Source organism: Hyperolius riggenbachi, chromosome 7, assembly GCF_040937935.1.
Source record: "Hyperolius riggenbachi isolate aHypRig1 chromosome 7, aHypRig1.pri, whole genome shotgun sequence".
Classification (NCBI taxonomy): Eukaryota; Metazoa; Chordata; class Amphibia; order Anura; family Hyperoliidae; genus Hyperolius; species Hyperolius riggenbachi.
Genome location: NC_090652.1, coordinates 44,046,664 through 44,061,048, shown reverse-complemented (window position 1 = coordinate 44,061,048; position 14,385 = coordinate 44,046,664). Strand labels below are relative to the sequence as shown.

Genomic DNA, 14,385 nt, shown 5'->3' with positions numbered 1-14,385 from the left:
TCAGTATCAGGCAGCCAGATTGTTTCCCTCAGTATCAGGCAGCCATAAAGCTCCCCCCTCAGTATCAGGCAGCCAGAAAGCTCTCCCTCAGTATCAGGCAGCCGGAGAGTTTCCCCCTCAGTATCAGGCAGCCAGAGAGTCCTCTTCAGTATCAGGCAGCCAGAGAGGCCCCCATCACATATGTAGCCAGATAGCTCCGCCTCAGTATCAGGCAGCCAAAGAGCTCCCCCTCAGTATCAAGCAGCCAGAAAGCTCCCCCTCAGTATCAAGCTGCCAGAAAGCTCCCCCTCAGTATCAAGCAGCCAGAGAGCTCCCCCTCAGTATCAAGCAGCCAGAGAGCTCTCCCTCAGTATCAAGCAGCCAGAAAGCTCCCCCTCAGTATCAGGCAGCCAGAGAGCTCCCCCTCATATATGTAGCCAGAGAGCTCCTCCTCAGTATCAGGCAGCCAATGAGCTCCCCCTCAGTATCAGGCAGTCAAAGAGCTCCCCCTCAGTATCAGGCACCCAGAAAGCTCCCCCTCAGTATCAGGCAGCCAGAGAGCTCCCACTCAGTATCGGGCAGCCATAAAGCTCCCCCTCAGTATAAGGCAGCCAGAGAGCTCCGCCTCAGTATCAGGCAGCCAGAAAGCTCCCCCTCAGTATCAGGCAGCCAGAAAGATCCCCCTCAGTATCAGGAAGCCAGAGAGCACCCTCTTAGTATCAGGCAGCCAGAAAGATCCCCCTCAGTATCAGGAAGCCAGAGAGCTCCCCCTTAATATCAGGCAGCCAGAAAGCTCCACCTCAGTATCAGGCAGCCAGAGAGCTCCCCCTCAGTATCAGGCAGCCAGAGAGCTCCCCCTCAGTATCAGGCAGCCAGAGAGCTCCCCCTCAGTATCAGGCAGCCAGAGAGCTCCCCCTCAGTAAGTCAGTATCAGGCAGCCAGAAAGCTCCCCCTCAGTATCAGGCAGCCAGAAAGCTCTCCCCCCCCCCCCAGTATCAGGCAGCCAAAAAGCGCCCCCTTAGTATCAAGCAGCCAAAGAGCTCCCTCTCAGTATCAGGCACCCAGAAAGCTTCTCCTCAGTATCAGGCAGCCAGAGAGCTCCGCCTCAGTATCAGGCAGCCAGAGAGGCCTCCTCATATATGTAGCCAGATAGCTCCGCCTCAGTATCAGGCAGCCAAAGAGTTCCCCCTCAGTATTAGGCAGCCAGAGAGCTCCACCTCAGTATCAGGCAGCCAGAGAGTTTCCCCTCAGTATCAGGCAGCCAGAGTGTTCCCCCTCAGTAAGTCAGTATCAGGCAGCCAGAAAGCTCCGCCTCAGTATCAGGCAGCCAGAAAGCTCCCCTTCAGTATCAGGCAGCCAGAGAGCTCCCCCTCAGTATCAGGCAGCCAGAAAGCCCTCCCCCCCACCCTCAGTATCAGGCAGCCAGATCGGTACCCCTCAGTATCAGGCAGCCAGAGAGCTCCCCCTCAGTATCAGGCAGCCAGAAAGTTCCCCCCTCAGTATCAGGCAGCCAGAGAGCCCCATCAGTATCATGCAGCCAGAGAGCTCTCCTCAGAGATCCCACCCATCTCCCACTCAGTAAAAGGCAGCCAGAGAGCTCCCCCTCAGTATCAGACAGTCAGAAAGCTCCCCTTCATATATGTAACCAGGGAGCTCCTCCTCAGTGTCAGGCAGCCAGAGAGCCCCCTCAGTATCAGGTAGCCAGAGAGCAGGGGTGCTCGGATACCCCTTTTTAACCACTTAAGCCCAACTGGACGAGATTTCTCGTCCAGTTGGGCTGCGCGCACTCCCGCGGGTCGCGCGCGCGCCCGCGGGCCCCCCGTGCGCGCCCCCGCTACTGGCCGCTAGCCCACCGATCAGTGAAAGGGATTATAAATCCCTTTCGCTGATCGGACCCCCCCGGAGAAAAGCCGACAGCGTCTCTTCAGATGCTGCGGCTTTTCTGAGCTCTGTTCTCCTTTCTTCTGCCTGGGAGTGAGATCGATCGCTCCCAGGACTTTTTGATTCTGGCCATCTTGTGGCCAAATAGCAAATTACACCCAAAAAAATTTTTTTTAAGAATAAACCTATAAATATATTAAAAAAAAACCCTGTTTACCTCCCACACCAAAAAAATACCCACATACAAGTTTAAATTAAAAAAAAAAATTACAATAATAGAAAAAAAAAAAAAAAAGAAATAGTTACCTAAGGGTCTGAACTTTTTAAATATTCATGTCAAAGGAGTATATCAATATGATTTAATAAATTATGGGCTTCTGAACAGTGATGGACGCAAAACGGAAAAAATGCACCTTTATTTCCAAATAAAATATTGTCGCCATACATTGTGATAGGGACATAATTTTAACGGTGAAATACCCGGGGCATATGGGCAAATACAATACGTGAGTTTTAATTATGGAGGCATGTATTATTTTAAAACTATAATGGCTGAAAACTGAGAAATAATGAATTTTTTCCATTTTTTTCTTATTCTTCCTGTTAAAATGCATTTACAGTAAAGTGGCTCTTAGCAAAATATACCACCCACAGAAAGCCTAATTGGTGGCGGAAAAAACAAGATATAGATCAATTAATTGTGATGAGTAGTGATAAAGTTATTGGCAAATGAATGGGGGGTGAAACTTGCTCGGATGTAAAAAAATGTCAACCCTTCGGGCTTAAGTGGTTAAAATCTGAATTGATTTGGATCAGGATAGCTAGAAATCCAGATCTAAATCGGATATCTGAATCCAAGCATTCCAGTATCTGAATAGAATCAGCTATCCGAACCCATTATCCGGGAAATCCGAATTAATTTGGATATCCGGATAGAAAACCGGAAGTGACCTTTAAGTTGCTTTCAAAAGGTTTTTTTAGCGTAAATGATGCATGAAGCATCATGTTTGTTTTTTTTAAAAAAGAGAAACACTAATTGATTATGTGGGGAGTTAAAATACAAAAAAAAAATGGCTGCAAATTAACATCAGGACTAGGTTCCAGACGGCGGTTGTGCAGCCCACATTGTGTCCAAAGTCCAACCGCGCAACTGGGAGATCACAGTTTTCAGCCCAGACACCTCAAAAAAATGACACAGCAATTGTATTTTGTGTTAAATATAGGTGGTAGCAGCAGCAGTGGCCTGTGGCACCCTGGTGGTGGGAGCAGCAAAGGCAGCAGGAGCAGGACAATGCAGCAGCAGCAGGTGTAACATGTGCAGGAGCATGCTGGAGATTGTACCATGGCACATAGCGTTGGTACCACGCAGTGGTCGAGTCCTGCGTGAACGCAGGTGGACGACGTCCACCTAGTTTTTTTGGAGGGTGGACGTTGTCCACCTTACAGGGTTGCCAGGTGTCTGGATTTTAAAAACAGTGCAAAATCTAGCTGTCTACACAGTCCCTATATTTGCCATTGCCATCCCTTTAAAATGAGCCCTTGGCTCTCTATCTCACTGTGGATGTTCCCCTTCCTTGGCACTTTTGGCTGCAGCAGATCTCCCCTCTAGCTGCAGTGAATTATGGTTCTGCCTGTGAGTGGCCCGTACCGCCCCCTGCTTGCACAGTGTGCACAAAGAGGCAAGACTTCCCGGGAAGTTTGAAAGCCAGGAGGAGAGACAGCTCTCTGATCATCTGTCTGTGGCTGTCTGCAGCTGCCTTCTAGGAGATCAGACACATTGACTCCCAGCATGACCCCCTTTCTTCAGACCACCTTATGTTTCCTCCCTCGGCACTTACTGGGAAGGGGCGATGAAACTAGAGTGACCAGATTTTTGTAGGCTCAACCTGGGACGGGGGGAATTGGGGGGGGGGGGGGGGGGCGGCTGCGGCGAAAAGTAGGGGGTGAAAAATGTGGTGTCTGCAGCGCGCGCGAAAAATGGGCGTGGTCATGACATTCTATGGGCGGAGCTAACAGAATGATGCAACAGCGAGGCATAAGAAAGCAGTGTTTACGCCGTGATGTGGTCAAACGTGGATTCACATCATAGGTGTGCAGAAACTGTGTGATGCTATTTAATAGTATGCCATAACCCCAAAGCAGCAAACACAGCCAACTATGACCATTAAATAATAAATGCAGCAACAGTTACCCCAGACACCACAAAGTAAATGCATAAATGCAATGGGCAACATTTCAGCACAAAATAAACACATTGCGGGCAACATTTCAGCACAAAATAATCGCATTGCAGGGCAACATGTCAGCATAAAATAAACGCAATGGGGGCAAACATGTCAGTACAAAATAAACGCAATGGGGGCAAACATGTCAGTACAAAATGAACGCACTGCGGGCAAACATGTCAGTACAAAATAAACGCACTGCGGGCAAACATGTCAGTACAAAATAAACGCACTGCGGGCAAACATGTCAGTACAAAATAAACGCACTGCGGGCAAACATGTCAGTACAAGATAAACGCACTGCGGGCAAACATGTCAGTACAAGATAAACACACTGCGGGCAAACATGTCAGTACAAGATAAACGCACTGCGGGCAAACATGTCAGTACAAGATAAATGCACTGCGGGCAAACATGTCAGTACAAGATAAACGCACTGCGGACAAACATGTCAGTACAAGATAAACGCACTGTGGGCAAACATGTCAGTACAAGATAAACGCACTGCGGGCAAACATGTCAGTATAAAATACACGCAATGCGGCCAAACATGTCAGTACAAGATAAACGCGCTGCGGGCAAACATGTCAGTACAAAATAGGCCAAACATGTCAGTACAAGATAAATGCACTGCGGGCAAACATGTCAGTACAAGATAAACGCACTGCGGGCAAACATGTCAGTACAAAATGAACACAATGTGGGCAAACACTTCACCTGCAAGAAAAAGCATTTACTCACCTGGCAGAAGACGTCCCCTCACGCAGCCGGCCTCTGGTGCCTCAGGTGCAGCTCCCCCTGGCCTGGACGATCTTCAATCTCCCGCTCAGCCTCTCACAGGCAGAGCAGGGCTACGGCAAGATGGCGTCCGGAGGCGGAACCCTGTACTGGAGACAAATAGTCTCCAATACAGGGCTCCGCCTCCGGACGCCATCTTCCCGTAGCCCTGCTCTGCCTGTGCCTGCCGGAGGAGAACATTGCAGGCTGGAGCGGGGCTGCGGGGAATGAACTAGCGCAGCATCTAGTAGATGCTGCGGCTAGTTCATTGTACGGTGGCCAGAGTCCCGAGGCCGGGACGTCCCGCTGCTAAAAGCGGGACGTTTCCCGGGACCTCATGCAGCCTGGGACAGCGCCCCCCGAAGGCGGGACGCGTCCCGGGTAAAGCGGGACGTATGGTCACCGTAATGAAACAGAAGTAGGAGCTGCCAAGGGTGATCAGAGGTATGGACACCTTTGCTCTTTCTTTATCTGCCCTCCCTTCTGAGCCCACACATCTTGTTAAGAAATATCTGTTCTTTCCCTAGAGGTAAATGATGGTCTATTCAGTAAATTTTTAACCCTTCCTGAGCTGGAGAAGTCTGCCTGAAGTGCTATAGAGAAAGTAATACTTCAGCAGGGGGAAGATGTGTACAGCCTCTGCTTTGGATGGCATGGGGGTGCTGAGATTTGTCTAAGGAAAGCCTTTTGTGTAGTGTGTGTTTACAAGAGAGGTGTAACCTCTGTCAATCTCCTCCACTTGCTGTCTGCTTTATCAGTCTGCTTCTCCTGTGTGTGTATAGAGACCAACTGGTGCTACATTAGTGCTGGCTTTCTCCCATCCCACTAATATTGCTAATACATCATCTTCCACAGCACTTTACAGAGTTTATATAGTCATGTCTCTAACTGATCCCTCAGAGGAGCTCACAATCTAATATGTACCATAGTAATGTGTCTGTTATTGTCTAGATTATCTGTATGTTTTTGGGATGTGGGAGGAAACGCAGTGCCCAGAGGAAACCCACACAGACACGGGGAGCACTGTCGCCCAGCGCTGCAAGGCGAGAGTGCTATACACTATACCACTGTGCTGCCCACCACTTGGTAAGAAAACCCTCATACACAGGCTAGAGCGAGTTCACATCTTAGTAGGTCCTGATGTGCCCCCCACTACTCAGTAGCTCCCTGTCCCGTCCCCCCCCACACATTTCTCAGTAGCTCCCAGTGGGACTCACACTTCACATTCTCAATAGCATGCAGCGGGACCCCTTACTCCCAACAGCAACCAGTGCAATAGACTTTTTTTTGCGCGGGGGGTGGGGGGGTGTTGTGAGGTGAGTCCACTCACCTCTTTTCCCAAGACTAGACCCCTGGTACCACGGCTGTAAAAAAATTGTGAACCAGGCTTAGTTAGTAATAGTTAACAATCAGGAGGGGCGAGGAGATTCTGGTGGTGGTGGTAAAGAGTGGTAAGGCAAGCATAGTGATTCACAGCCACTTCATGTCCCCCTCTTGCCAACAACAGGGAAAGACTCGCCCAACAGGGTCTGGCGGCGTTTTTCCTTGCAAGGGATGCGGTGGAGGGAGCAGAGGAGGCCACTGAGGACTGGCTGCCTGAACAGGCCTCAGTGTCGGCAGGAGTGGCAGAGGGGGTTCTGGTGCTCCGAGTCTGACCACTGCCAGCGCCAGCTTGCTTCAGCCTCTTCATGCTCAACAAAATGTTTTCTGGACAGATGGGTGATGAAGCTGGAGGTGCCATACTTGGAGGTGTCACAACCTCAGCTCAGCTTTAGTTTGCACACATTGCATATGGCAAACTTGCTGTCCAATGAGGGTAGAGTGAAAAACCGCCAGATTGGGGACGTGAAGATTCCCCTGCAGCCTGAATGGGATGCTGCTGCTTTTCTCCCTGTGGCGGTTGGGGGTTGAGTGATGCGGCTGGTGGTAGTGGCAGAAGATGAAGCAGCAGGTTGTGGGTCCCGCATTCCAGGCCCACTGCGGCTCCTGCCACTGTCTGCAATGCTGATCCTCCATGCCAAACCCACCGACGCATCCTCCTCCTCAGAGTCAGAGCTGACCTCCCCCTCCTGTGGATGGTAGTCATGGTCCTTCATCTCATCATCAACATCATACTCCCCCTCCTCAAACAACTGCTGCTGGGATGATGACCTCCCTAAACTCCTCTTCTGCAGCCACATGAAAGGACCCCCCCACCCCCACCCCCCCAACAACCACCATCTGCATCTGTGACTCCTCCACATAGCCCAGTGCGCCCAGAATATCCTCCTCAAACTCACTGCAGGTAACAGCCCTGATTTTGCGGTGTCTGGAGTGAAAAGCTCTCTCAATGAGGGTAGGCTGCCAGCTGGGGTCGACGTGATGACCAAATCCCCAGGAAATGCTGGGTGGCTGCTGCTGCTCCCGCAAACAGGAGTGCTGGTGGGGGTGGAGGTCTCTGTTGTAGAGCTGGAGGTGGCTTGCTCATCCACCATCAGCTGGAAAATGGCCGCTGCACGCTGCTGCACCTCTGCAGCATGACTACCCCTAACAGCTGGACAGCCAGTGGCTAGCGGCGGAATGGACACTGACGCAGCAGAACTGCTGATGGTGGCCGCAAAGTGGCTCCCTCTCCTCTTGGCCTTGCTGCCCCTCACCAGTGCCAGCAGACATAGTACAACTTATGTGTGATGATGTCACCTGATGATGTGGGGTACTTGTACTTTATTAAAATCAGGGTTGGAGTTTAAGGCAAATCAGCACAGAGTGATAGACAGCAGAGTAGAAGACAGCGCACACTAACTGTCTAACTGTCACAATGACACTGCTCAGCACAGCAGCACTGCAGTAATCTGTAGTAAGCTAACACAGTACTACTCTAACAACTAATTAGCACTGCAGTACTAACTATAACTACACAATAACACAGTAATCCTATTCCCTAACCTATACTGTAGCTAAGGCTAATAACAGGCCAGCAGCAGGCCTTGCCTGTGCACAGCACACACAGACACAGGACCTAACTAGCAGCTGCTGCAGCACAGAGTCTGACTGTCACTTAAAGTGGATCCGAGATGAACTTTTACTCATTGCATAATTGTGTTCCTTACATATAGTTTATAGGGCATTCCTCAAACCAAATACTTTTTTCTTTTTGTTTTAATACTCTAATTCCCTATAAACTAAACAAGCCTCGCCCACAGCTTCTCCAAAATGCCAAGTCACTCAGACCCATGTAGCAAGGGCTTATGGGAGCTCAGTCTGGGCAGGAGGAAGAGGAGGCTACTAGCCAGTGATTTCAGAGGCAGAGGGGAGGAGGGAGGAGGAGGATAAGGTGATCTGAGGGCTGGAGATGCAGTTGCAGATTACCTGTGTAATGATGACAAACAACAATAACAATAATATTTATATAGCGCTTTTCTCCCTGGGGACTCAAAGCGCAACAGAAACAGAACATGGCCGCTCTCATTGTATCACAGGAATAATTAATCATTAAAGGTGCCCATACACTCGTCAGATTAGCCACAGATAGGTCATCAGATGGATTTCTTATCTATCTGATGTGTTTTTAGAACATTTTTTACTAGGATAGAATTCCAATAGATTTCAGTTTGAAATCTATTGAAATTCGATCTGATGGCATTTTTTTTTCCCATCAGATTTCCATTAGGGCCAATGCAAAATGATAAGCAATCTCATCAGATCGTCCTAGATTTTCCACCCTGCCAGTTCGATGGAAATCCATCTAAATCTTCGAAATCGATCGAAATCGGCCGTCGATCGGTCGATTGGCCAACTGATTTGCAATCGATCAATCGATCGATTTTGATTGATCGATCGGACAGAAAATGTATGGGCCCCTTAACTGTGTATGGGCCCCTTAACTGTTGAAGCTGTGTGCAGCCAGATTTGCTGTGTAAACGATCTCAACTTTAGATAAGATATATAGACAAGTTACTTGTTATAGTTAGTTTTTCGTCTCGGATCCGCTTTAACTGAAATCAAACAATTACACAAGCTAGCTAACTATAAAACAATAAAATGATAGCGTAGTGAAGGTGTTTAGCACTTAAAGAGACACTGAAGTGAAAAAAAAAATATGATATAATGAATTGGTTGTGTACTATGAATAATTACTAGAAGATTAGCAGCAAAGAAAATATTCTCATACTTTTATTTTCAGGTATATAGTGTTTTTTCTAACATTGCATCATTCTATAATATGTGCAGATTACACAACACTCAGCATTCAAAATGAGTCTTTCAGAGCAGTCTGTGAAGTAATGAACTCTCCTCTGGCAGAGGAAAAGTAAACAGTTCAATTACAGTTGAGATAATACAAGTTAGATAACAGCCCTCTCCACGACTAACTTAGTCGGAGAGCTTAATAGCTTTTTTGCATAGAGATAACAACTGGAGTTTCTCAACTCTTCCTGTACTGGAAACAATTAGACTGATGTATCTGATCTTAATGTTTTATTTCTTAGCTGTGCTACACATACAAATCATAATATCATCATTTTTTTTTTCACTTCAGTGTCTCTTTAAAACGTTAGGTTTATCACCGTATAAAGCACTTGCTTAGCCAACACCACTGGAGATGTCTCTCAGTGAGCAGTCACAAGCAAGGACGAGATTTCTCATCATGGCACCCTCCTTATATACAGGAGGGGCTGGCCAGGGTGGATCCATCTGAAAATGGCACCTGCGAATAATGGCGCACGGTATTGCCGCAAATCCGTTTGCCGCTTATCGCTATTTAACGTTAAAGTCTTATTGTTATTTAACGTTAAAGCCTTATTGTTATTTAGCGTTAACACACAGAACCCTCTCTGTACCTATCCCTAACTCTTAAACCCCCCCCTGTGGTGCCTAACCCTAACCACCCCCCTGGTGGTGCTTAATCCTAAGACCCCCCTGGTGGTGCCTAACCCTAAGACCCCCCTGGTGGTGCCTAACCCTAAGTCCCTCCTGGTGGTGCCTAACCCTAAGACCTCCCCGGTTGGTACCTAACCCTAAGACCCCCTGGTGGTGCCTAATCCTAACCACGCCGCTGGTGGTGCCTAATCCTAACCATGCCCCTGGTGGTGCCTAACCCTAACCACCCCCCTGGTGGTGCCTAATCCTAACCACCCCCCTGGTGGTGCCTAACCCTAACCACCTTCCTGGTGGTGCCTAACCCTAAGACTCCCCCCCCAGTGGTGCCTAACTCTAACCTTGACAGTGTTACATTAAATCCATTCACCGTTTTGCAGTTAAATAACGTCTGCAGTTTGACTTATGTAGGGCGCTATTGATAAATAACATTACTGTGGGCAATAACGTCTGCTGTTTGGCAAATGAACGGCACTATTCATAAATAACGTTAGTGTGTGCCGTTTTTCTTCTTTTTTCCCTGTGCGCAATTATTATGCAGTACTAACGATAAATAGTGATAAGCGTATCTTTTTAATGCAGCGCCATTTTTATGCATAGGCGCTGTGCGCCATTATTCACTGATCCGGGCTAGGGTTCCCCCTCTGTGATTGGTTGCTAGGGCTTTGGCTGGGAGCCCTCTGATTGGCTCAATGAGGTCATGGAGCCCTCTGATTGACTCAATGACCTCTTATGTGTAATGCTATCCAGATTCGGGTACCCGAACTAGATATCCGGATTTCTTTCCGAATTTGGCAAGCGTTTCGGGATCCAGATTCAGATTTTGCCGGCTATCCGGAATCCGAATCCGAGGTCGGATATCGGAATAAGTTCGGATTATCTGGGTAGTTCGGGTATATCGAATGAGCATCCCTGCCAGAGAGCACCCCTTGGTAACTGGTAGCCAGAAAGTCACCCCCAGTATAGGTAACAGAGGGCCTCCAGGTGTAATGCACCCTCCCTCAGATACAGAGCATCTGCAGTTGGAGCATAAAGAAGGAAATCCCTCACCTCTCCTGGTGGCGATCTGCACTTTTCTGCATCTCTGTCTCGGTAACTACAGCGCCCTCTCCTGTCATACCTGTGATGATAGAGGGTGCGCTAATCATAGAGATAGAGATGCAGGAGAGTTAAGATCGCTCCTAATGCTGGGAATACACGTTAAGTTTTTACTTTAGATAGATGGGTTCGATAGATAAATTCCAACCTGTTGGATCTGGTCGATTCTACTTTCGTTTCGATTCTCCTCATTCAAGTGAATGTAATTGATAAGAAAAGATAAGGAATCGAGAGGGGAATCGAGCAGTGAATCGAGAGTAGAATCGATCGAAAGCGAAAACGACGGAAAAAACGAACGCAAAAACGCATCATGTATTCCCAGCATAAGAGAGGCGAGTGATTCACTTCTTTATGCTCACACTGCTGAAGCGCCTAAGAGCCCCAAAGCAGCAAGTAATGTTAACTAATTAGTAGCTGTGTTTGTGAGTATATTTTTAATTTTTAAATCTTTTATACGCTCCTGAAACACTACCATCTTTTTGTGAGGCTGATTGGCTAAAGACAGTTTCTTTATGGAAAAATTAATTATTAATTTACATACATACAGTATAGAAATAATACCTGTTGTTTCCTCCATGTTGTTAGTCTTGGGTAGATATCATCAGCAATCTACAGGCTGACTCTGAAAAAGTAAGTCACAGGAATATCATAAAAAGCAGTATTTTTCAACATCTATTTCCATTCAGTATATCTCTTCTTTTTGTTTATTCAACTACTAAATAATGTGCAAGTTTTATGTTACATGATGCAGATCATACAACCACAGCAAACATAGACAAATCAGAAAAATTTAAAAAAAAATTAATTTAAATGCGGTAAATGACAGTTGTTAACCTCCTTGCCGGTCTGATTCTTTCCAGATTTTAGGGTCTAAAAGAGGTGCAATTTTTTTCCACTCATTCAGACCCTAAAACCTGAAAAAAATCATTCTGGCAGGGAAATCTGCAGCAGAATAAAAAATTTACCTTCCTGGGCTCCAGCGCTGCAGTTATCATTTTGACCACAAGATGGCGCTAATAAACATATAAACAAACTTCTCTATATTTCTCTACTATAGAGAAGTTCATTTTAAATATTAGCCCCGCCTCCGATGACGTCACGCCGCCACCGCTGCTCCAATTGGCTGCCGGGTCCCTGGAAGAATAGCGGGGACATGGAGATCCCGGTGGCCAGGGAAAGACCCCACACTGCCGGGGAGAGAGGCTGGAGTCCCGCTGCACAGCGCGATTGCGAGCGGGACTCCACAACTAAAAGGTACAGCACTGTACTGCCTACCCCGACCTGAGCTCGGGATCACCGCTAACAGCTTCTATTTTTTACCCCGAGCTCAGGTCGGGAAAACCGGCAAGGAGGTTAATGAAGCAAAACCCAACGACTTTAGCAGTTAATAGCAAAGCCCCCTTACATCCTAGAAACACCAAATTTGCAGGATATGTTAAAAAGATAATGGGAAAAAAATATTATTTTCCAATTTTTTTTTTTTTTTTTTATGTGCAGAGTGTAGGAATTAAAAAAAAAATGATGTGGCGGTCCCCCTACCAAGCATATTTAACCCCTGGTCCCCCATGCAGGCTGGGATAGCCAGAATGTGGAGCCCCGGCTCACTGGGGCTTCGCACCCTGAGCTATACTAGCCCGCGTGGTCCATGATATGGGGGCTCCGGGGGAGAGGGGCGGCCAAGCCTTCCCCTCTTCCTCAGAGCCCTTGTCCAATCCATGGCACCGGGTGCCAGGCTAGGTGAGGGTGACAGGTGCAGGCAGGTGGGGAGAGACAGCAGCGGAGCCAGCAGCTTCACGTCCTGCTCAGGATGCATTCTCTGCTATACTAACGGTTCATGAATCATCCGGTTCTTTTTAATGAATCGGTTCTTTTTTTATGTATCGACTCATTTTACTTTGAAACTTTAAAATTGATTTTCTCAAAAAGTATAAGGTCTTTTTGAAAAAAAAATTCCTCTTGTTCCCACTATTCCACTTAACATTCTCAACAATTTGGGTGTTTTTACTATGTAAGGGGACTTTGCTATTACCCGCTAAAGTCGGCGGCCATTAAAGTCTATGGGCGAATCAAACTTTTTTGAAAAAAAGTTCCTGGTTCACTGCGAACGCAAACCACCCAAAGTTTGCCTGGCACCGTTTGCCGGCGAACCGTTCGGCCAATCTCTAATTACCGTAGTAGTAGTACAAATGTGCAAAGACAAAATACACAGTGGGCTTGATTCATAAAAGGGTGCTAACTTAGTTAGCATGCCTAAAAGCCCCTTAACACGCCTAAAGCCTTTAGGACACACTAAGTTTCACGTGCTAAGTGAGCGCGCGCAAAGAATAGCGCTGCACGTTGCATGCGAAATGTTGCACTGGGTGCGACGAAAACATTGCACTGGGAGCGCCTAAAACGTCACACCAGGTGCACCCAAAAGGTCACACGGTGCAACCTTTCGGGCGCACCAGGTGCAACGGTTTAGGCGCACCCAGTGTGACGTTTTCATTGCACCCGGTGAGCCGTTTCGCATGCACAGTGCAGCGCTAATCTTTGCTGAGTTTTTGGGGGGTTTGAGATCTCCAAAAATACAATCAGCTTCAGCAGGCTGCATACTGCATAGTCCTTCTATTCCTAAACAAAAGTCTTTTTTAAGAGTATTTTTTCTGTGTTATAATACTGTTGCTGTGTACTTAGTGTGTCTGTGCCGTAGTGCAAGGTTATGAGTTGTCCACCATCCAAGTGTACTCGCTCAGAGCGAGCCTTCATTCCCGCCGGAGGGGTAGTAGCAGACAAGCACACAAGGTTGTCGACGGGATTAGCTGTGTAACTTGAAAATTTCACTACTAGTCATTTTGATATTTTTGAAACCTTGAAATTATCATAAAAATCTCATGTGTTATACCCAGAGGGTTAAAGGAAAACTGAAGTGAGAGGAATATGAAGGCTGCCATATTCCTGTTAAACAAAACCAGTTGCCTGGCAGTCCTGCAGATCAATTTGGCTGCAGTAGTGTCTGAATCCCACCAGAAACAAGCATGTAAATAATCTGCCTGCTTCTCCTGGGCCTGACTTATGGGGGTGATGGTCACTCTGACCGAGCCGCTGCTCCCCCCCACCCCCCGTCACTGTAATTTTATGTGATATGTACACTGCCTGATTCTCTTGACTTATGGGGGTGATGGTCACTGTGACCGAGCCGCTGCTCCCCCTGCCACTGTCATTTTATGGGATATGTACACTGCCAAATTCTCCTGACTTATGGGGGTGATGGTCACTCTGAACGAGCCGCTGCTCCCCCACCACTGTCATTTTATGGGATATGTACACTGCCTGCTTCTCCTGGACCTGACTTATGGGGATGATAGTCACTTTGACTGAGCCGCTGCTCCCCCGTCACTGTCATTTTATGGGATATGAACATTGCCTGCTTCTCCTGACTTATGGGGGTGATGGTCACTCTGACCGAGCCGCTGCTCCCCCGCCACTGTCATTTTATGGGATATGAACACTGCCTGCTTCTCCTGACTTATGGGGGTGATGGTCACTCTGACCGAGCCGCTGCTCCCCTCTGCCTCTGTAATAATACTGA

General features: G+C 47.7%; 1 protein-coding gene across 1 annotated transcript in view; it reads right to left on the bottom strand.

Annotated features, from left to right (window-relative positions):
• LOC137525499 (up-regulator of cell proliferation-like) overlaps nucleotides 1–14,385 on the bottom strand; it is a 38,213-nt gene that overhangs the window by 18,428 nt on the left and 5,400 nt on the right. The window contains exon 2 of the mRNA XM_068246619.1: nucleotides 11,376–11,436. Coding sequence (XP_068102720.1) covers nucleotides 11,376–11,391 — 16 coding nt within the window. The 5' untranslated portion in view covers nucleotides 11,392–11,436. The remainder of the gene's footprint in view (nucleotides 1–11,375; nucleotides 11,437–14,385) is intronic.